The 22,172-nt window shown below is 42.6% G+C and overlaps 1 protein-coding gene across 1 annotated transcript; it reads right to left on the reverse strand.

The window, feature by feature from the left end:
- Nucleotides 1-17,382: 17,382 nt before the first annotated feature.
- On the reverse strand, nt 17,383-18,603 carry LOC133368465 (ADP-ribose glycohydrolase OARD1-like). Its single transcript, XM_061592726.1, has 2 exons — nt 18,443-18,603; nt 17,383-18,159 (listed from the first exon to the last, which is right to left on the reverse strand). Exon 2 carries the CDS (start codon nt 18,115-18,117, stop codon nt 17,665-17,667), a length of 453 nt encoding a protein of 150 aa, XP_061448710.1. The 5' UTR covers nt 18,118-18,159; nt 18,443-18,603; the 3' UTR covers nt 17,383-17,664.
- Between the last annotated feature and the right edge of the window lie 3,569 nt (nt 18,604-22,172).

Raw genomic sequence — 22,172 nt, forward strand, 5'->3', positions numbered from 1 at the left:
AATACCTTGTGTCTATGGGTATAGGTAATTCACAACTCACCCACCCTGCAGCCTTTTGTCTCTGAAGCATACAGCCCTGGGTTTCTCTGTGGGACTGGATACACTTTCCTGCGATCTGCCACTGCCACCATTCGATACAACTGTTCAGCCTTGGTTACTTTGCTATTCCCCCTGGTATGTGTTCCCAGCTGAAGGAATCAGGCTTATGTTTAACCAAGAAAGTATTTATTAAGAATTAGAAATAACAACATTACTTTTAGAATGTTTCACAAGAGTATGGTTTCATCTATATTCTGTTAGGTACTTGACTTCTTACTAATTGCCTCAGAACTCCGACTCACTCTCAACAACAACACCAACCATCCACCTCCAACCTCCCTCTCAAACACCCCCCAGATTCAACTGTCATTCTTCCATTTATACTCCCCTCCCAGCCATTCAAACACTCAGCCAATCATCCAGCATCCTACTGCTTATGTACTCCCCCCTCCTCTTTCACTCCACTTACCATATGTCTTCTATATAAACAGCACTTACCATATTTACAATATAAGCAGGAACATCACACTGGTCATTTACAAACACTGTAGCAGTAGGAGCAAAGCCAGCAGTGTTTCCACTGCCTTTGCAGCTGCACACTACATGTGCATGCTTAATCAATAGCCAGCACGTGTATTTTAGGGTACCAGGTGGTTGCACTGAACTCCAGTGCATCATTGCACATACTCCTGTATGTAAAGCAGCACAGTACATACATATGTGTGTTTCCTTCTTATCCACCTTGTCCCCCAGGTTCTTTGAGCAGAACTGCTTCTGCAGCCACAAAAGAAAATGAATCCTAGGCTTTTTGTGGCTCATTCATGTAATACAGGTGTAGAAAACCTTTGGCCTTCCAGATGTTGCTGACCTACAACTCCCATAAGCCCCAGCAAGCATGGCCAAGGGCAAGGGATGGTAGAAGTTGTAGTTCAGCAATATTTAGAGGGCCAAAGGTTCCCCACACCTGATGTAGTGGGAAATCATGATTTCCTATTAAGTCTGAACTGGATGTTAATATTATGAAATAACAATGCTTACTATATATATAATCACAATGCTTACTATTGTATATCATTGAAAAGTATTCACAGTCTTTAACATATAGTGCATTAGTTATCCATAAAACAGCCATATAAGGCTGGTCACTGCTCTTATCTTTCCATTGCTGATGTGTTGTGGTGGTGGTGAGCTGAGAGGCAGTAGCTGAAAGTTAGTTATTTGGCTAATTAAGGCTAACTACTGCAGTTATTAGGGTTACCAGGTTCAGGGCCTGAGACTGATCCTGTATCTTTAGAAGAGAAAGTCAGCCAAGTGCAGGTGTTCTTGTAACAGTTTAATGGGAAAAACCACAAGGTGGAATTCTCCCTTCCCCCTGCACAACTATTAAAGATACAGAAGACTTTATGGTTGTGGTTTTTCCCATTTCAGTGTTGCAAGAACACCTGCACTTGGCTGACTTTCTCTTCTCCTAAAGATACAGGATCAGTCTCAGGCCCTGAACCTGGCAACCCTAGCAGTTATGAGTAGATCTAGAGGCTCCTGGTTCACACTTTACAGCACAATCTTAACTGTGTCTACTCAAAAGTAAGTTCTATTCAGAGCTTGGAAGTAATTTGTTACAATTACTTGTAATTCATTACTTTTTTGAGGAACGAGTGGGTAATTCCTTTACATTTTTATTGTAATAGAACTAGGAGTAATTTTATTACATTTGAGGAGTAATTGTAATAGTTCCAGCATTATTTTGGGGCATTACTGGGGGGGGGGAGCAGGGGAAGTCTTCTGCTCCTCTGACTTGTGGATGAAAATCATGTGCCTCAAACTGGGCTTCTGTGCAGCGTCGCTCCTCCCTCATGCTCTGTGGGTGGCTAGGAGGCAAAGAGGGAGGAAAGTGAGACCGGGTGGAGTGGAGAAAACAATTGTTTTAAAAATGGATGGTGGTGGTAAAGAATGGAGTGGAGGGGAAAAGGAGCTGGAGGGCAAGGGTGATTTTCTTCTGAAATTCCTTGGTCCGTTCCATTATCCAACGTATGTTTGCGATATGATCTCTGGTGCCTCTTTCCTTTCTAAATCCAGCTTGGATGTCTGGCATTTCTCACTCCATATATGGTAAGAGCCTTTGTTGTAGAATCTTGAACATTACTTTACTTGCATGGGATATTAAGGCAATAGATTGATAATTACTGTGTTCCCTGGGATCCCCTCTCTTTGGCATTGGGATGTATATGGATCTCTTCCAGTCTGTGGGCCATTGTTTAGTTTTCCAAATTTCTTGACAAATTTTTATCAAAATTTGGACAGATTCAGTCTCAGTAGCTTGTAGCAACTCTAGCAACTTTATTGCACACACTCCTCAGCTGATCTGTACAGATCAGTAGAAAGGGGCCTGTGTGTCTGTCTGCACATGTTGTGTCCTTGTCTGCATGGCTTATGTATGTACTGTAGTGTAGAGGCAAATTCAGAAGTGCAGGGTCTCTTCATGATAGTTACACTAGGGTTGCCAGGTTCAATCCCTTTTAAAGATACAAAAGACATCTTGGAGGCTGGGCCTGGCAACCAAGAGGTATTTTGTATCTTTCAAAGTTTTGCAGGGGGAAGGGAGAATTCCACCTTGTGGTTTTTCCTGTTACAGGGTTGCAAGAACACCTGCACTTGGCTGACTTTCTCTTCTCCTAAAGATACAGGATCAGCCTCAGGGATTGAACCTGGCAACCCTAGTTACAACATACCCCTTCACCGCCACACCTTTTCCCCTCTTTCCCTCTTCTCCCTTGCTCCTTGTGTCATCACAAAGTCCACAATCCGCCACAACTAACGTCCCTAGGAGCCAATCAGCATGAAAGGGGAGGTTGTGTGTTAGCTACTGAGAAGAGGCTTCTCAGTGACTGACTTACCTCCTTTCACTCTGATTGGCTCCAATCAGCACAAAAGGACAAAGACTCTTCTCAGTGGCTAACATGCTCCCCATTCATGCTTATTGGCTCATACATAGGCATTTGGTTGGGATGCTACTCCCCAAAAAGGAGTCTACAACCCCCCATGACCCTGGACAACTGCACTTCTGTGTATGTGGTCCTATCTATTGCCAACTTCAGCTATCTGCCTTTTTGGCCGTGTCCACTGTTAGGATGTGGCCCTTAGAGGTTTGGTAATGTGATGGGATAAACGAAGGTTCTCCATGCCTGGTTAAGACCACATGAACCTGTGCTGATATCGAGATCCACTTTCAAGGCCCTTCAGGTCCTCCTGCCTTCATTTTTAAAGCAGATAGGGCCCTTTTGCTGGTGGTACCCTATCTTTGGAATGCCCTCCCAGGGAGGCACATCTGGCACTGCTGTGTTTTTGCCAACAAACGAAAACCTTTTAATTTTCTTGGATCTTTTAGGCCACAGTCTTAAACATATTAACTGTCTGGCCCTTCTGAAGTTTACTTGGATGTTCTGTTGAGTCCAAATGGTCTGGCTCCTAGATGTGTGCACAAGATTGCCCCCAAATGCCACACCTATACTCAGAACTTATTTCAGTTTTATACCAATTCAACAGTTGGTTTAAGAATTTGGGTAATTGTAGCAGTTTGGGTGTGAGGCCTAGAGATTACATTTATGCTGCAAATGGTTAAGCTATGGAATTTGCTCCCACAGGAGGCAGTGATGGCCACCAACTTGGATGGCTTTAAAAGTATTTAATTAGACAAATACATGAAGAACAAGGCTATCAGTGGGTACTATCCACGATGGCTCTGCTCTGCCTCCACAGTTAGAGGCAGTATGCTTCTGAATTCCAGTTGCTGGAAACCACAGGAGGAAAGAGTGCTGTTACAGTCAGGTCCTGCTTTGGGGCTTTCCATAGCCATCTGTGAGAACAGAATGCTGGACTAGGTGGGCTATTAGGCCTCTTCTTATGTCCTTTTGAGAATCCTAGCTTTAGCCCTAGTCCAACCATGCCTGGCAAAAGTAGAATTAATAAGGTTCCCTTGGGAGAGGGAATAACTGTTCAAATTGACAAGCTTGTGATGGTGATAGATACTCTCATAGGGGAAGCAAATCCCATTGATTTCTTTTCTGCCTTCTGCAATGTCTGCAGTACCCAATCCCAGATTCCTGACTCTGAGAATCACTGCGGTATGTAATCTCGTCACATGTATGCAATTATTATTACTGTAATAACAGCTTGCTTGTGGGTGAGATGAAATTCCATTTAAGCTGTGGGAAAGCCCTTGAGCCAGACAGGGGATCACAAGCCATTTCCCTCCTATGAGATAAGTTGAATGCATTCTTGGGTCTGACTCATGGATCCGAAGTTGAGTGTAAGTCACATGATATTTCTTTACCAACAAGCACGTGTGCTCCGCAATGTGTTTTTTTAGAATTCATGCTTCAGGATTTGGAATGGAAGGATCTTCCAGTTTTGGTTCTCTCATTTTCTCATTTTTTCCTATCTTGAATTCAGTTCTCCACATTTCTGCAGCAATTAAAGGTACCATCCTATACACCTTTACTATGGAGCAAGTTGCACTGAACTCAATGGGTTGTATTCAACTAAGTCCAACTCAGAGTGGACCCACTGAAATTAATGGACATAAGAGTCATGTCTATTAACTTCAATGGATCTACTCTGAGTAGAACTATCATTAAATACCATCCAATGTGACTTACTCTTGGACGGGCATGTTTGTTAATGCCCCATATGCTTGTTAATGCCCCATATGGTTAATGCCATATGCTTGTTAATGCCCCATATGGGCATGCTTGTTAATGCCCCATATGGGCATGCTTGTTAATGCCCCATATGGGTTTCCCCCCCAACTGCACTGTGTAGAAAAATCACTGATTTTTATAATGTGGGAACACTGTAGGTCAATGGCAGGAATTTCTCTCTCCCATCATTTTTATTTGGTATGTGCTATAAATTGAATCACAACCCCTTGCTTACACCTTTTCCTCCACCACCAAGGCAGGAAGTGGAACAGTAACAAAGTGTTTAGTAGCTCATGCCATGGGATGAGGTATGAGTAAGGGATGATCCTGAATGTACACCTCATTCAATCTCCTTCAGGCATTCAAATCAAGGGAACATAACCATACTAACAGAGACCAGGTTGATTGTGCTTCATAGTGTAAATGAAATGGACTGCCTTCAAGTCGATCCCGACTTATGGCTATGAATAGGGTTTTCATGGTAAGCGGTATTCAGAGGGGGTTTACCTTTGCCTTCCTCTGAGGCTAAGAGGCAAGTGACTGGCCCAAGGTCACCCAGTGAGTTCCATGGCTGTGTGGGGATTCGAACCCTGGTCTCCCAGGTCGTAGTCCAACACCTTAACCACTCCACCACACTGGCTCTCCATAGTGTAAATAGCATAGCATAAATGCCATAGGATGCTTGCACATCAGTTGCAGTCCATTCCCAGCTGCCCTATACCAAAAGCAATGGTGCAGATATTACAGCCTCTTGGTTTTTTAGCTGAAGCTCATCAAGCACACTCATTTCTAGAAACCCCAAGAGCTGAATGTCCAAAAACATCACATAACAGGATTTCCACCTTGGCATCTTCTCCTGCAACTTCACCGGCTCCCAGGGAGATTGGAAACATGAACAGAGATGAATAGAGTGCTGTTGGCCAAATAGAACGCATTTGGCCTAGAACCCATTTGCAACCTTTCAGGTGGTGGCAATGGCAAGAAAGAGCTTTCTTGTGATTCCCCAAGAATTGCTCATTGGAAAATAAACTATTGTTCATGGTGACAATTTTCTATGATTCTTTGCTAACAAAGTTGCTCGGATATGGTTCAACATGGATGGCAATGTTTTGTGCAGAGTCCATGGAATGGCTATCAGAATCAATTGCTTGTCACAATTTCTCGAATCCGTTTAACCTTGTCTCCTTCAAAGATGCAGATGGGGTGCTTGGCACTGTAAGAGTCACAATACGTAGTGTGGATTCTTTCCCTTCATAGCTAGTAAAAACCAGACTAGAAAATCTTGGTGGGAGGCTAATTCCCACTACTTTTTTTTTTGAAACCGTCATCAAACAGATATGATCTAGCCAGTTTTAGGCTAGTATCCACCTTTCAAGGGAACTTTGTGGAATGCATGGTAGTGGCAGAGCAGTGCAGGTGTTCTTAGATGAAAATTTCCTTGACCCTTTTATATCCAGCTTCCTAGATGGGCAGGAGACAGAGACAGTTTTAATAGCCTTGGTGATTGATCTCTGTATTAAGAACAACAGATAACTCTCTGATTATCTTACTGGACTTCTCTGTGGTTTTGATACTGTGGAGCAGGGGTTGCCAAACTTTTTAGGCCTGTGGGCATCACCTCCTCTGGTCACTTCTCTCCCCTTTTCCCTGATCAGCACTCCCCACACCCAAGACACAGAAAGAGAGAAAGCGCACACACAGAGACTTTGCTTTTCCAAGATAAAAGAGTGTCACTCTTCCATCCAACTTCCTCCTTCAGCTCTATATATTTTTCAAGGGAGAAAAGAGAAACCACCCTCACCATCTCATGACTAAAGGGGCGGCGGTGGTGGTATGCTCAGAGGCTTTGCATGTACCAAGGGAAGATCTCAAGGGTGCCATTGTGCCCATGGGCACCATATTGGCAGCTCCTGCTGTGGAGTATACCACTATCCTGAGCTAATTGAAATATTCAGCTCATGTGTCAAGGTTGACTGTCCTGTAGTTTTGTTTCTTTCTGTCTGAAGGCAGAAAGTCAACAATACCTGATGCTTAGTTTGCACTGTGGGAACTGATTCATGGGGTTTCATAGAGTTCAGTGTTGTTGCTAATGTTATTTAACATCTATTGCCAGAGCTTTGGGCTGGGCATCACTGACAACACCCAGCTCTCTGTACCATTATATAATTACCCAAGTGCTGTCATCTTTGTCCTAAACCAAAGTTAACTGGATAAGGATAAATCCAGCCAAGATAGAAGTGATGCCTATGGGAAATTCTTGGATCCTGGAGGGGACTGATCTATCTGTAATAGATGAAATGGTGGTATCTCTGTCAAATCAGGTTAGGAGCCTTGGGGTATTCCTGGACCCTGCTTTGCTTTTTAAGAAGCAAGTTGCGGCTGCTATTAGGAGTACATTTGACCATTTACATCAGTTGTATAGATTCCATCCCTTAGTGACTGAAGATCTTGCAACACTGATCCAATCTTTAGCAACCTCCAAGCTTGACTACTTTGCTGGGCTTTATGTGAGCTTGCATATGGGCTAATCCATGGAGAGGCAGCCCCTAATCTGTGAGAGTCCCATACAACCAGTTGCACCTTCCAGGTTGTCTTCAAGGGCAGACCCACAAAGAGCAATTTTCCTTTTTTGCTGCTTTATTGCGTTATCTTACTGTGTTTTTTTTTTTAAATTGTATGCTGCTTTGAAGATTGGAAAAGCAGTTTGTAATATTTAATATATTAAATATATATTAAAAAGTCCACCCATTAGATGAATCCTAACTGTGCACCTACATTCAGATAGCTGGATACTGACCTATTACTAGGTATCAAGACTGCAGTAAGTTTGTTTGTTTGTTTGCAAGTTTGCCAGTCAAGGTGGAACTACATTGCACCCTCACTACATGGTTTCAGCACCCAGCTGCTGTTTCAGTAAAGGGACACAGGGCCAGAAGATCATAATTTGTCAGTGGAAATTGCCCGCCATTTTCCCTTGCTGCTTTCACCCCTGTACAGATTCCAGACCCATGTTTGTAAAAAAAACATGAATCTGAAATAACTAAAGAGAGGAGCAACTGGGGAGATGAAATAGTGGATAATGAGGAACTAAGAACCCTGTTCCTGCCCGCTAGTTCTCTTCTGAAAATGGTGTCTTCCAAGCCTTTCTTTACCATGGAGTAACAGCAGCTGGGCAGCGGAATCAGAACATAGGAAGTGACCATATAGAGTCAGGCAAACCTGACTCTGTCTATCTAAATGAGTACAGTCTACATTAGGGATGAGGAACTGGATCCAGCTGGTGAGCCAGATCTGTCCTCACCTCCCCACTGGGTCACCCACCTATCAATCACCTGACATTATGACAGGTGACAACTTGGAAGGGGCTTGTTTGAGGTTTGTTTGCAAGCAGTTTCAATGCAACCATATAGAAATGGATTTCACGGTCAGCAGTGATCAGCTTCTGGGACCTATGAGACATCACTTTGCAGTCCCTGTGCAAGTGGCTGTGTTGTCATATTAACAGGTTTAACCCATGGAGTAGATGACACATGCAATGTTCCCTACAGCATGCCTAGATTGGTGTATCCAGGGCTTGAATCCATGCTTGTTAGAACTCATTATATAAGGCTTATATGGTTAACGAGAGGTAACAAACAAAAGGCCTCCCTTAAAGAGGTAAATCAGCTTTCTTGCAGTCGACTCAGCCTTCCATCCATCCGTGGTCGGTAAAATGAGTACCCAGCATACGCTGGGGGGTAAAGAAAGGCCAGGGAAGGAACTGGCAATCCCACCTCATATATACAGTCTGCCTAGTAAACGTCGCAAGACGTCACACTAAGAGTCGGAAACGACTCGCACTATAAGTGCGGGGACACCTTTACCTTTTTATTATTACTAGGGCAGTGTGAGAGCATGAGATTGTAGTAAACAACTCAGGGGTATCTCTCTTTGATGTCTCCCTTTGATATTAGAAGTGCCATCTTGCAGCTGCATGAGGCACAAGACTAGGGATCAGCCATAGAGGCTAATACTACAAAAGCTTGCACATGGCAATGCAAGTTTGACATCAGGGAGAGTCTGTGAGGTCTCCAGAGGGCTGCCACACCAACCCACAGAGTTATGTGCCTTCAAGTCGATTTCAACTTATGGCGACCCTATGAATCGGTGGCCTCCAATAGCATTATAAACCACCCTGTTCAGATATTGTAAGTTTAGGTCTGTGGCTTCCTTAATGAAATCAATTCATCTCTTGTTTGGCCCTCTTTTTCTATTCCCTTCTGTTTTTCCCAGCATTGTCTTTTCTAGTGAATCATGCCTTCTCATGATGTGTCCAAAGTATGATAACCTCAATTTCATCATTTTAGCTTCTAGTGATAGTTCTGGTTTAATTTGTTCTAACACCCAATTATTTGTCTTTTTCGCAGTCCATGGTATCTACAAAGCTCTCCGCTTTGCCAACACAACATTTGAAATAAGTTGATTTTTCTCTTATCCACTTTTTTCACTGTCCAACTTACACATCTATACATAGAGTTCAGGAATACCATGGTCTGAATGATCCTTACTTTAGTGATACATCTTTGCATTTGAGGATTTTTTCTTGTTCTCTCATAGCTGCCCTCCCGAGTGCTAGCCTTCTTCTAATTTCTTGACTATTGTCTCCATTTTGGTTAATGACTGTGCCAAAGTATTGATAATCCTTGACAAGTTCAATGTCCTCCTTGTCAACTTTAAAGTTACAAAATCTTCTGTTGTCATTACTTCTTGATGTTCAGCTGTAGTCCTGCTTTTGTGCTTTCCTCTTTAACTTTCGTCAGCATTCATTTCAAATCAATACTGGTTTCTGCTAGTAGTATGGTATCGTCTGCATATCTTAAATTATTTATATTTCTCCTTCCAATTTTCACACCTCCTTCATCTTGGTTCAATCCCGCTTTCCGTATGAAATGTTCTGCATTTAGATTAAACAAATAGGGTGATAAAATACACCCCTGTCTCACACCCTTTCTGAGGGGGAACCAATTGGTTTTTCCATATTCTGTCCTTACAGTAGCCTCTTGTCAAGAGTATAGGTTGCACTTCAGGACAATCAGATGCTGTGGCACCCCCATTTTTTTTAAAGCATCCCATAGTTTTTCATGATCTACACAATCAAAGGCTTTGCTGTAATCTATAAAGCACAGGATGATTTTCTTCTGAAATTCCTTGGTCTGTTCCATTATCCAATGTATGTTTGCAATATGGTCTCTGCTACCTCTTTCCATTCTAAATCCAGCTTGGACATCTGGCATTTCTCGCTCCATATATGTAAGAGCCTTTGCTGTAAAATCTTGAGCATTACATTACTTGCATGGGATATTATTGCAATAGTTTGATAATTAGTGCATTCCCTGGGATCCCCTTTCTTTTGAATTGGGATGTATATCGAACTCTTCCAGTCTGTGGGCCATTTTTTATTTTCCATAATTCTTGACAAATTTTTGTCAATCTTTAGACAGATTCAGTCTCAGTAACTTGAAGCAACTCTGTTGGTATGCCATCTGTTCCTGGTGATTTATTTCCTCCAAGTATTTTAAGAGCAACTTTCACATTCTAAGATTTCTGGTTCTTCATCATACAGTTCCTCTGTGAATGAATCTTTCATCCTGGCATCTCTTTTATAGAGTTCTTCAGTGTATTGCTTCCATCTTCCTTTTATTTCATCTCGGTCAGTCAGTGTATTCCCTTGTTGATTATTCAACATCCCTACTTATTTTAAATTTCCCTGTAATTTCTCTAATCATTTGGAATAGGGCTCTTGTTCTACCCTTTTTGTTGTCCTCTTCTATTTCTATACAATAACTATTGTAATAGTCCTCTTTGTCCCTACGTACTAGTCGCTGCATTTGCGGTTCTGACTGTGTTTCTGTCTCCTGTTGCTTTTGCTTTCCTTCTGTCTTTTATGAGTTTTGTCAGTCATCCATTGAGGTCTTTATCTCTTTTTAATTAGAGGTATTGTCTTTTTGCATTCTTCCCTGATAATGTCTCCAACTTCATAGTTCTTATGGTTCTCTGTCAACTAAGTTTAAAGCCCCAGATCTGTTCCTTACTTGATCTTTATATTCTTCTTGGATGTTATTTAAATTGTTTTTTGGCATTATGATTGCTTTGTTCTTCTTTAGCTTTACTCTGATTTTTGATATGACCAGTTCATGATGTGTACCGCACTCTGCTCCTGGTACCAGCATTTAAAAGATAAAGTTGGTTAACAAAGTACAGGGTTTGCCAATAAAAGTTTGAAAACACATTTTTGACATGACCCAGTGATTCTGAAATGTATAAGATCAAGCACCAGCAATATTTAAAGAAGTCTCAGCACCTTAATACATCCTTGAACGTTTAAGAGTGTCCACCTAACATATTTCTAATACACTGCCATCTCAGCTGTTGCCTCCACATGAGTAAAATGTCCTGGTACATTTTGTGCCTTAAGGTATCAACAATAAGCTGTGCAAGTCCATGGGATGCTAGAAAGTATTTGTGCAATTAAGAAAGGTTTGGGGAGGATTGGCAGGAACCTCAAAGGACCGTGAGACACATCGTGACTGCCCACACATAATAAACTGGTCCATCTACTTCCTCATTACCATTATGAAACAGTGTTCTCTTTGTACTAGCTTATCAGCTAGACCACGCTGTAAATAGAAACATCACTAAATTCCCCAAAGGAATTCAAACAAATGTATTTCCTGGGGCATTAAAGGAACTGGGGTTCTTCTACTGGTGAAAGCTAAATAACTCCAACATTATTTTGTATGCTTGCTTCCATCCAGTCTTGGATCTAACGTGGGGGGGGAACCACTGTGTCCAGTAGGAATAGGCAAATCTGTCCGTTTCAATTTCTCTCAGCTTCTAATTTTTCTGATCTTAAGTTCAGTTCCCTACAATTTCACATCAGTTGGCAATTAAAAAATAAATCATAGATTTCATCAGCATTTTAGCATGCATTTCTCCCAATACACACATTTTTACGCAATTTTGCCTAATACATACAATTTTGCAAAGCAATTTCCCCTAATATAACACATTTTGTATGTTATTGACACCAACATATGAATTTTTATGCACATTTTATGCAATGGCCTATGGCTAAGCAATAAAGTCGATACAAAAATTATGCACATTTTATCTTGCTATATGAATCTTTGTACACATTATTTGGCTGGAGAACTGCATTACAAAATTTGGAGAAGTGTGCCTTTCAAAGATGGCTTTGTTTTGGTTTGCATATTGTTTTGGAAGGTGCAAATTAGGTAGGTTTGCCTTTAAATGTGAACTAAATCGAATTTCTCCCCCATTTGTAGTACCCAGTGTGTTTCATAACAAACTGAAGGTAAAAGGATATAAATGTAAAACAACTGAGGAGACAGGCTATGAAAGATATTGCAGACAGGAACTGCAGGTAGGCCAATTTCAAAACATCTGAAAAAAGCAATAGAATGATACGATTGTGAAGACCAAATATAACCAGGGTGGGGAACCTTTTTTGGCCCAAGGCCACATTCCCTTATAAGCAACCTTCTGTGCGGCCACATGCCAATTTTAGGCAGGGCCAAAGGTAAAAACAAATGTGCAGAATAACACATGTGAATCTCACCATTTTACTGCAGGCTTCATTCCAGCCACACATAAAACCAGAAGTTTCTACAGACACACTTCCATCCAGCAAGAGACATTATCATAGTTCAAGAACACATTCTAGCCAGGCAAACACATTAGAGAACAGTAGTGTTGTGGCAAATTCAGAAATGCAGGGTCTCTTCATGGTAGTCATAGCCACACACCTTTCTAAGATTATATAACCTTTTAAAATTATAGAATAACCTGGGCAGGCTTGAATACAGCTTTCTGCCCCTTTATCACTGTCATCATTTTACTGTCCTTTCTCACTGTCAGATATATTGCTGAATTCAGTGTCTACATGTTTATCTCCTGCTGCTACCAAACTGCTTGAAGATGTAGATGGGATGCTGTCTTCAGGATTCACTGTCTCTTTTTCTGCAATTACACAATTCTCACTCTCCACAACTTGTCTTAGCTTTTAAAGAAACTAAAAAGGCTTGCTTGCCATTGAGACTCATTTGGACTCTGCTCAGGGCTAACACATTCTATTTCATGCTGATTGGTTCATAGGATGCTGAAGTTTACAGGATGACCATGAGCTACTCACCATCACTCAGTCTAATCTGCCCCTCAGGATGAAAACAATGAAGGGACATATATAAACATTACATATAAAAACATTTTTTAAAAATTATAAATATGAAAACAGTTTAAACAACAACAGCACATACATTAAATCAATTCAAACACAAAGCAGGTACAAGATGGGATAAACATTTTAGAAGACTTGTTGAAAGAGGAACATTTTTAGTAGCTGCAAGACAATAGAGAAGGACCTTGTCCGACATGCAATAGGAGTGGATTTCCAAAGGGTAGGTACTGCCCAAACTAAATATTGTAATATTGACTTATCTTACAGGGTTATTGTAAGGGTTATAACTAGATAATGCATGTGAAGTGCTTTGAACACTTGAGAACACTATGCAAAAAAGTATTTGTCTTTTTGAAAACCATGTTCATGATTGTTGGGGAGTGTCAACTGTTTGTCCAAAAATCTCATTAGGATGTTGGGAATTCTCAAAACCTTGGAATCACATTATACCAGTGCTCACTGCTGTTTGAGGAAGAGGTTCTTGCTTACCACTCTGCAAGCATTGTACTTTGTAAACAGAAAAGAAGTGAACAGGTAAATTGGGAAACTAATTAGGGATCCGATGCAGCAGTAGAGAGTCATGTATTTAAAAACGAATGTGCAATCACAGCCTATGGCAACAAAACCCAAATGGTCCATATCTTAAGTTGAGGTGATTGTGCTACAGTCTATACTTTGAAGCAGGGACTACATTGGCAAAATAATAATAATAAAATTTTATTTATGAGTCGCCTATCTGGCCGAATTAACAGCCACTCTAGGCGACGTACATCAATACAATAAAATACAATATAAAACAATGAGAGCCACAATCAATAATTAGACTAAACACTACAATTCTGATTAATAACAGTATTAAAAGCTAACCTACCCCAGGGATCCCATAGGCCTGCCTGAACAGCCAGGTCTTCAAGGCTCGGCAGAAACCTATCAGGGAGGGGGCATGGCGAAGATCAAAAGGAAGGGAATTCCAGAGGGTGGGGGCCACAATCGAGAATGCCCTCTCTCTAGTCCGCACCAGCCTAGCTGTTTTAACTGGTGGGACTGAGAGAAGGTCTTGTGAGGCTGATCTTGTCAGGCGGCATAATTGGTGATGCTGGAGGCGCTCCTTCAGATAAACTGGGCCAAAACCGTATAGGGCTTTATAGGTCAACACCAACACCTTGAATTGGGCCCGGTAAACAACTGGCAGCCAGTGTAGATCTACTAACACCGGAGTGATATGATCACGGCGACGGCTGTTCTTAATCAATCGTGCCGCCGCATTCTGTATCAGTTGTAATTTCTGGACCATTTTCAAGGGTAACCCGATGTAGAGCGCATTATAGTAGTCTAAGCGGGAGGAGACCAGGGCATGTATCACCCGTGGGAGCAGATGGACAGGAAGGTAGGGTTGCAGCCTCCTTATCAGATGTAATTGATACCAAGCTGCCCGGCTCACTGCTGAAACCTGAGCCTCCATGGACAGTTGGGAGTCAAGAATGACCCCGAGGCTGCAGACCTGGTCTTTCAGGGGTAATCTTACCATTAAACACCAGGTCTATTTCTCCTAACCTTCTCTTGTCTCCCACGAGCAACACCTCAGTCGTATCGGGGTTTAGTTTCAGCCTATTCCTTCCCATCCATCCACTTACGGATTCCAGGCACTTGGACATGGTGTCCACAGCCAACTCTGGTGAGGACTTAAATGAGAGATAGAGCTGAGTGTCATCCGCATATTGGTGGCACTGCAGCCCAAATCTCCTGATGATGGCCCCCAGCGGCTTTACATAGATGTTGAATAGCATGGGGGAGAGGATAGAACCCTGTGGCACTCCACAATTGAGAGGCCAAGGGTCTGAAACCTCATCCCCCAGTGCCACCCGTTGATGTCTGTCTGAGAGATAGGAACGGAGCCATCGTAAAACGGTGCCTCCTATTCCCAATCCCTCCAGGCGATCTAAAAGGATACCGTGGTCAACGGTATCAAACGCTGCTGAGAGGTCCAGGAGGCCGAGGAAGGTATATTCTCCCCTATCCAACACCCTCCTCATATCATCCACCAGAGCGACCAAGGCTGTTTCAGTTCCATGTCCAGTCCTGAAGCCCGATTGGAATGGATCGAGATAATCTGCTTCATCCAAGTGTGTCTGTAACTGTTTGGCCACCACTCGTTCAATCACCTTGCCCAAGAACGGTAAATTAGAGACTGGGCGGAAGTTATTTAACTCTTGGGGATCCAAGGAAGACTTTTTCAAGATGGGCTTTATTGCTGCTTCCTTGAGGGCTGATGGCATTACACCCTCTTCCAAGGATGCATTTACCACTGCCTTGATCCCTTCGCTCAGTCTCTCTTTACAGCTCATAATGAGCCATGAAGGGCAAGGATCCAACAGACAGGTGGTTGGCTTCACAGTAGAGAGCACCTTGTCCACGTCCTCAGAGAGAAGAGGCTGAAACCGATCCCACCGTTTAACCGGAATGCAACTGGCCGACTCTGGCTCACTTCCTGTATCCACGGCGTACGGAGTCATGCTCTTCAGGCGCTCGATTTTACTGGCAAAGTGTTTAGCAAATATGTCACAGGAGGCTTTAGAGTGCTCCATGGGTTCCTGAGCAACTGGACCGACCAGGCTTCGGACCACTTGGAACAACCTCCTGGGGCAGCACTCTGCGGACGCAATAGAGGCAGCAAAGAATTCCCTCTTTGTTGCCTTTGTTGCCACTTGGTAGGCAGCTATTGCTGCTCTAACCAGTGTCCGATCGTCTTCAGAGCGAGATTTCTGCCACCGGCGCTCTAGTCGTCTCACCTCCTGTCTCAGACCCCACAACCGTGGTGTATACCAGGGTGCTATCTGAGTTCTATTCAGGGGGAGAGGACATTTCAGAGCCACCCGGTCTACTGCCCTAGTGATCTCCCTATTCCACTCCACCACCAGGGTTTCGACCGGGTGCCCTTCAGCTGGCTCCAAATCTCCCAGCGCATTCAGGAATCCTTTAGGATCCATCAGGCGTCTGGGGCGGACCATCCTAATAGGTCCTTGTCCCCTGCGGAGGGTGTGTGGCATTGAAGGGTCTATATTCACCAGGTAGTGATCTGACCATGACACGGAGTTAGAAAGAACAGTCCCCATTTTCAGAGCACTTCCCTCCCCTCCCGAGACAAACACAAGGTCAAGAGCATGACCGGCTACATGGGTGGGCCCTCTATTACTAAGGTGCAGTTCCCAGAAAGTCATGGTTTCCATGAAATCCTGAGGGGCTCCAGTGAGGATGGCCTTGGCATGCACGTTGAAGTCCCCCAAAACCAATAGGTTGGGGGAGAGCATCCGTACAGCCGAGACCACCTCGAGCACCTCGGTCAGGGAGTCTGCCGTGCAGCGGGGTGGGCAGTACACAAGTAGAATCCCTAAACTGCCCTTAGGGCCCAACCTCCAGTACATGAAGTCAACAAACTTGGTCTCATGGAGAGGAGGTCTGGCAAAAACCAAGGACCCCCGGTAGATGACTGCCACTCCCCCTCCCCGCCTACCAACCCTCGGCTGGTGTGCGTATTGGAAACCGGCTGGACACATGGCCCCCAGCGTAGGAGCCGAGGCCTCATCCAGCCAGGTCTCCGTAATACACACCAGGTCTGTGCTCTCATCCAGGATCATATCATGGATGAGCGTTGTCTTTTGCGCCACAGACCTGGCGTTACACAACAACAGTCGAAGGTCGGATGGAGTCCTGCGTCCCACAGTTATCTTCTGGTTATGGACAGGCCCGGAACAAGGGATGGATATTATGCATCTATCCCTTGTTCCCCTAAACTGGTACGGCCTGCCACGGCCTGCCACCTGCACCTTTCCAGGGTCTGCCGCCTAGCCTTTTAAAATAGGCTTTTTTGTTTATTTCAGCTTCTCAAACTATTATTCTGAAAGATGCAAAACCTAGAGGAGAGCAGCAGTTTCACCAGCAGCTAATAGCAATTATTATTATTATTATTATTATTAAATTTTATTTATACCCTGCCTTTCAGCCAAAGTAGCTACAAGCAACAAGTGGGAGGCACTTTAGCCTCCCCAGCCCCCACAGTGAGGCAGTTTGAGTTGAATGGGCTGATGCAGTGATGGCGGAGTTCAAACTGTGAGTCCATTGCTTGCACAGATATCAGTTTGAGAGCTAAGATTGCACTAACCAGTATTCTTCTGGATATTTAGATGCTGTTGGACTACAACTCCTATCATCCCAGACCATTGGCTAAGGTGGCTGGAGATAAGAGTTGTAGCAGCCCAACAACATTTTGGGAATCAAGGTTGAAGAACACTGCATTACGTCAAGGGAGAAATTGTTTGCATTAGTCAATGTGGCACAGTTGTCCAGATATCAACTCAGCCATGAAGATTGGGCCACTCCTTCTTAGTCTACCCTATTTATTTATTTATTTATTTATTTATGAGATTTGTTAGACGCCCATCTGGCAGAGGTTAATCTGCCACTCTGGGCGACTTACAACCAAACACAAGTACATTCCATATAGACATAATCAAAATCCTAAAAATTAGAGATTAAAAATTAAAAGCTTTAACTATAAATTTCTACAAAACACTGTCTATGATTGGATATTAGTAATGGTGAGAAATGTCTGAAAGAGAAAGGGAAATAGAACAAAATCACATCACCATCTTTTCACAAATCAGTTACAAACACAGAATACAAAAGGATAATAAATTAAAGGGTATAAACTGTAATGCTAACATCTGTATCCTCAAATACTTCATCAAGCATTGTTGAAACTTTACTCCAATTCAGGCGGTCAAGTCCACACCCAATCTTCGGCATAGAAATACAAGTTACAGCATTATTAAGGCAATGGATTTTCATCGCTTCCAAGCTCTTCCGTAGATTGTCATAGGTAGGCTTATGAAAGTATTTGTTCTTTGTAATCAGATAGTACACATATCGATTCTCTCTCTTCAGAACAGCCACATCCCCAGTCTTCTTTTTCTGGTTCAAGAGCTCCTGAACACCACCAAACTTCTTCTTAAAAATGGCAGCTATGCCAGCACTCATATGACAATCCTCACTGATACAATGAGCCAAGGAGTCTGTTCCAGGACATGTAAAAAGGTCTCCCTGTATGTACCTGATTCTTTCTTCTTTTGCCGACCGGGCGCTAGCCATGATAGTATGGAGGACTTTTCAGGATTTCTTCAGATATAAGAACTGGAAACGAATGCAGTATTCATATTGAAAAAAAGAAACAAATTGGGATAGACAGTTGCAACCCCAAACCAAGAAATGCGTATTGAGGCACGGGAAACACTGAAAAATCTTGAAAAACGGGTCTTCCCTCCCACTCCGGGACGGGGGTGTTATTTTATTTACTGGGCCTTTTTTAATACACTGTAGAATGCTCGCGAGAGTTTCAGCAAAATACTTTTGCCCACATCGTTTTAGGATAAAAGCAGAATAGCAGCATAATAGCCCCCTCCCATCTGGAACCTACTCTAGAAATGAAAGTGGCGATATCCGCCATCCAAAACACGCAAAGGCCTTCCTCTTGTTTCGGCTCTCTTATCGGTTTTGGCTAGAGAAGGGGTTTCAAACGAAAAACACAAAATGGCAACTATACGCCTTATATGCCTTTCTAGACAGAGGACTCTATGGTGCCATTTCAGAGTACAGTACAGTACTCGCGGATAAAAGTGAGGGGAGTACAAATTACCAAGGAAAAAAGACACAGAAATACCAGATAGGGTTGTTGTGAGGATAAAATGGGGGGAGGAAATGAAGAACCATACACTGTCTTGAACTCCTTGGAGGAAAGGCAGAATAAAAATGTATTAATAAATAAATTGCATAGATTTAGAAGGCAGGCAGGTTGTGGAAGCTGCAGCCAGGACGTATAAGACTCTCCCCAAATGGTCTGTGCAGTGTTAAGAGGCTGCAGCACAAGGTGCAAGGTTGGGCAAGGTGGAAGGACGCTATAATATGCCAGAGAATGTACATAGCCTCAAAGTTTGGTGCTCAGAGACTGGCTTTTTCTGGAATTAATTGTAATCAAAGCAAGTATTGCCATGGAAGAAGAAAATATTTGCCCTTGATTGCTCGGCCCCCTACAAACTACTTTGCTGTTCCTGTGTTTTTCAAAATCAGGCGAGGAGCCTGTGTATAGCTCCATTTCTTGATGGGCTATTTACATATTCACTAATAGGCAAAAAAACCCTTGAGGTTTAAGAATGTACCTATAGTCAACAGATATTTCTATCAAACTTTTAAAAGCAGGGAAATTGGGCAGCATCCCCTTCTCCTCCTCCCCACCATGCTCAGTTTTACATATGCTAAGCATGATTGCACGGGAGTAGATCCCATTGAACTCAAAAACATGCAAATGATCTAACCCGCTCTTCTCCCTTCTCTCCTCCTTCCCTACCCCTGCTCTTCTTCTTTCTCCTCCCTCCCTCCCCATCCTCTGTGGTAAGTTTCACCTATCCTAAGCATGATTGCAGAGGAGTAAATCCCATTTAACTCAATAAGCATGCAAATGATCAATCCATTCTCAGCAAACTTGTACAGGATTCCATTTCTTACCTCCCGGATTAAAAAGCAGAGAAATTAGTGAATAGCAAAAAAACAAAAAACCCTTGAGGTTTAAGAATGTACTTATAGCCAACAGATATTTCTATCAAACTTTAAAAAGCAGGGAAATTGGTCAGCTATAGTGAATGTACCAGGGGAGCAGGAGACCTGACCACTCTGAGATACTGTACTGCCCTACAAATTTGTCAAAATGCAAACACAATTTGGGTTGGTCTTTCACAGTCCATTCCAATTCCTGTGTAGCTTGGAAGAATTTGGTAACACATGTCTCTGAGCATATGGTGAGTGGTGGCAACACCTGCCAACTCCAAAGATGGAGAATTACATTTTTGTATGTTTGTCGGTGTTCTTCTTACTTTGTTTCTTTCCTGTGTTACTACTCTTTCTACAGAGAATCTAACCTGGAAAATTATATTTCTCTCATTATTCATCCTAGAAATCTGTGTCAAATTTATTTTTATTAATTTCAAAGCCTTTTTATTGGTCATTGTCATGTGATGGTGAAGACAGCCTTTTTGTGTTTAAAACTGGAGGTAATGCTCTGTTTCTATTTTGGGTGCATTAACAGTTGAATCTGAAACTGCAGTTTGATATAAAATCAGACTGATTACAATATGTTGCTACTTAAGCAATGACTCTAGCTGTTGGAAAAAACAAACCTGGCTGGCCCAACATGCATGTTTTCAGCCTGCTATGCTTAAACCACTCCACTTAAGGAAAGGTGGGCATGTTCAATTAAAAACATAGAGCACACCTAGAATTTTGCTAGAACATATTTCACCTCCCACTGTCTTATCTTGTGCAAACTGAGACACTCCTTAAATCCACTGGAAACTATTCTGGAATTAATTGTAATCAAAGCAAGTCAATGCCATTATTTCACAGTTGTTTTTTGAGATTTTTTAGTGTTGCAAAGTGTTGCTGTACTTCACATATTCACAGAAACAGAAGCAAAATAAAATGATTTACTATAGGAAACATCACTAAAATTGCAAAGTAAAAGAAATATATTTAAAGTGACTATCTGAACTATATCAGCTGTCTTAATATTGTTGCTTCCTCCACGCTAAAACAAGATCAGCACAGCACATGTCTTGTTTCTGTTATTTGGGCTGATTGCAGGTCTTGCCATCACTCCCCATATGCTCAGAGGCACAAGTTACCAAATTCTTCCAAGTGGACTGTGAAAGACTAACCCAAATTGTGTTTGCATTTTTACAGATTTGTAGGGCAGTACAATATCTCAGGTCAGGTCAGGTCTCCTGCTCCTCTGGTGCATGCACTATAGCTGCCCAATTTCCCTGCTTTTTAAAGTTTGATAGAGATATCTGTTGGCTATAAGTACATTCTTAAACCTCAAGGGTTTTTTTTTTTTTTGCTATTCACTAACTTCTCTGCTTTTTAATCCGGGAGGTAAGAAATGGGATCCTGTACAAGTTTGCTGAGAATGGATTGATCATGCATGCTTATTGAGTTAAATGGGATTTACTCCTCTGCAATCATGCTTAGGATAGGTGAAACTTACCACAGAGGATGGGGGGGGGAGGAGAAAGAAGAAGAGCAGGGGTAGGGAAGGAGGAGAGAAGGGAGAAGAGCGGGTTAGATCATTTGCATGTTTTTGAGTTCAATGGGATCTACTCCCGTGCAATCATGCTTAGCATATGTAAAACTGAGCATGGTGGGGAGGAGGAGAAAGGGACGGAGGGACGGAGGACTAGAGTGGGAAGGGTTGGAGGAAGAAGGAAGAAGGAAGAGGGGAGGAGAGGAAGAAGGAGAGGAGAGGAAAGAGAAGAAAGGTAGGTCTGATCATTTGCATGCTTATTGAGTTCAATGGGATTTACTCCTGTGCAATCATTTATTTATTTATTTATTTTGTTTATTTTGTTTATTTTGTTGCATTTATATACCGCCCATAGCAAGTAGCTCTCAGGGCGGTAAACAGAATAGGATAAAATACATACATCATAATAATAAAATCACAAAACATATAAGACACAATGAAAACAAAATACAATTAAACAAAATATAAGATAATAAAAGGATTAGCATTACAAGATTAAAAAGATAAAAAGATTAAAATGATTAAAATGCCTGGGAGCATAAGAAGGTCTTTACCTGGTGCCGGAAAGATAATAATGTAGGTGCCAGGCGTACCTCTTCGGGGAGGCTATTCCACAACTCGGGGGCCACCACAGAAAAGGCCCTAGATCTAGTAACCACCCTCCGGGCTTCACAATGGGTTGGTACCCGGAGGATGGCCTTAGATGCTGAACGAAGTGAGCGGGTAGGTTCATAGCGGGAGAGGCGTTCCACCAGGTATTGCGGTCCCACGCCATGTAAGGCTTTATAGGTCATAACCAGCACCTTGAATCTCGCCTGGAAGCAAATAGGTAGCCAGTGCAGGCGAGCCAGAACAGGAGTTATGTGCGAACACCGACTGGTCCTTGTCAATAGTCTAGCTGCCGCATTCTGCACTAGCTGAAGCTTCTGAACTGTCTTCAAGGGCAGCCCTATGTAGAGCGCATTACAGTAATCCAATCTTGAAGTTACCAGAGCATGAACAACTGAGGCGAGGTCGTCGCCATCCAGATAGGGGCATAGTTGGGCTACCAAACGGAGATGGTAAAACGCGTTCC

The sequence above is a fragment of the Rhineura floridana genome, chromosome 12 (assembly GCF_030035675.1).
Source record: "Rhineura floridana isolate rRhiFlo1 chromosome 12, rRhiFlo1.hap2, whole genome shotgun sequence".
Taxonomy (NCBI): domain Eukaryota; kingdom Metazoa; phylum Chordata; class Lepidosauria; order Squamata; family Rhineuridae; genus Rhineura; species Rhineura floridana.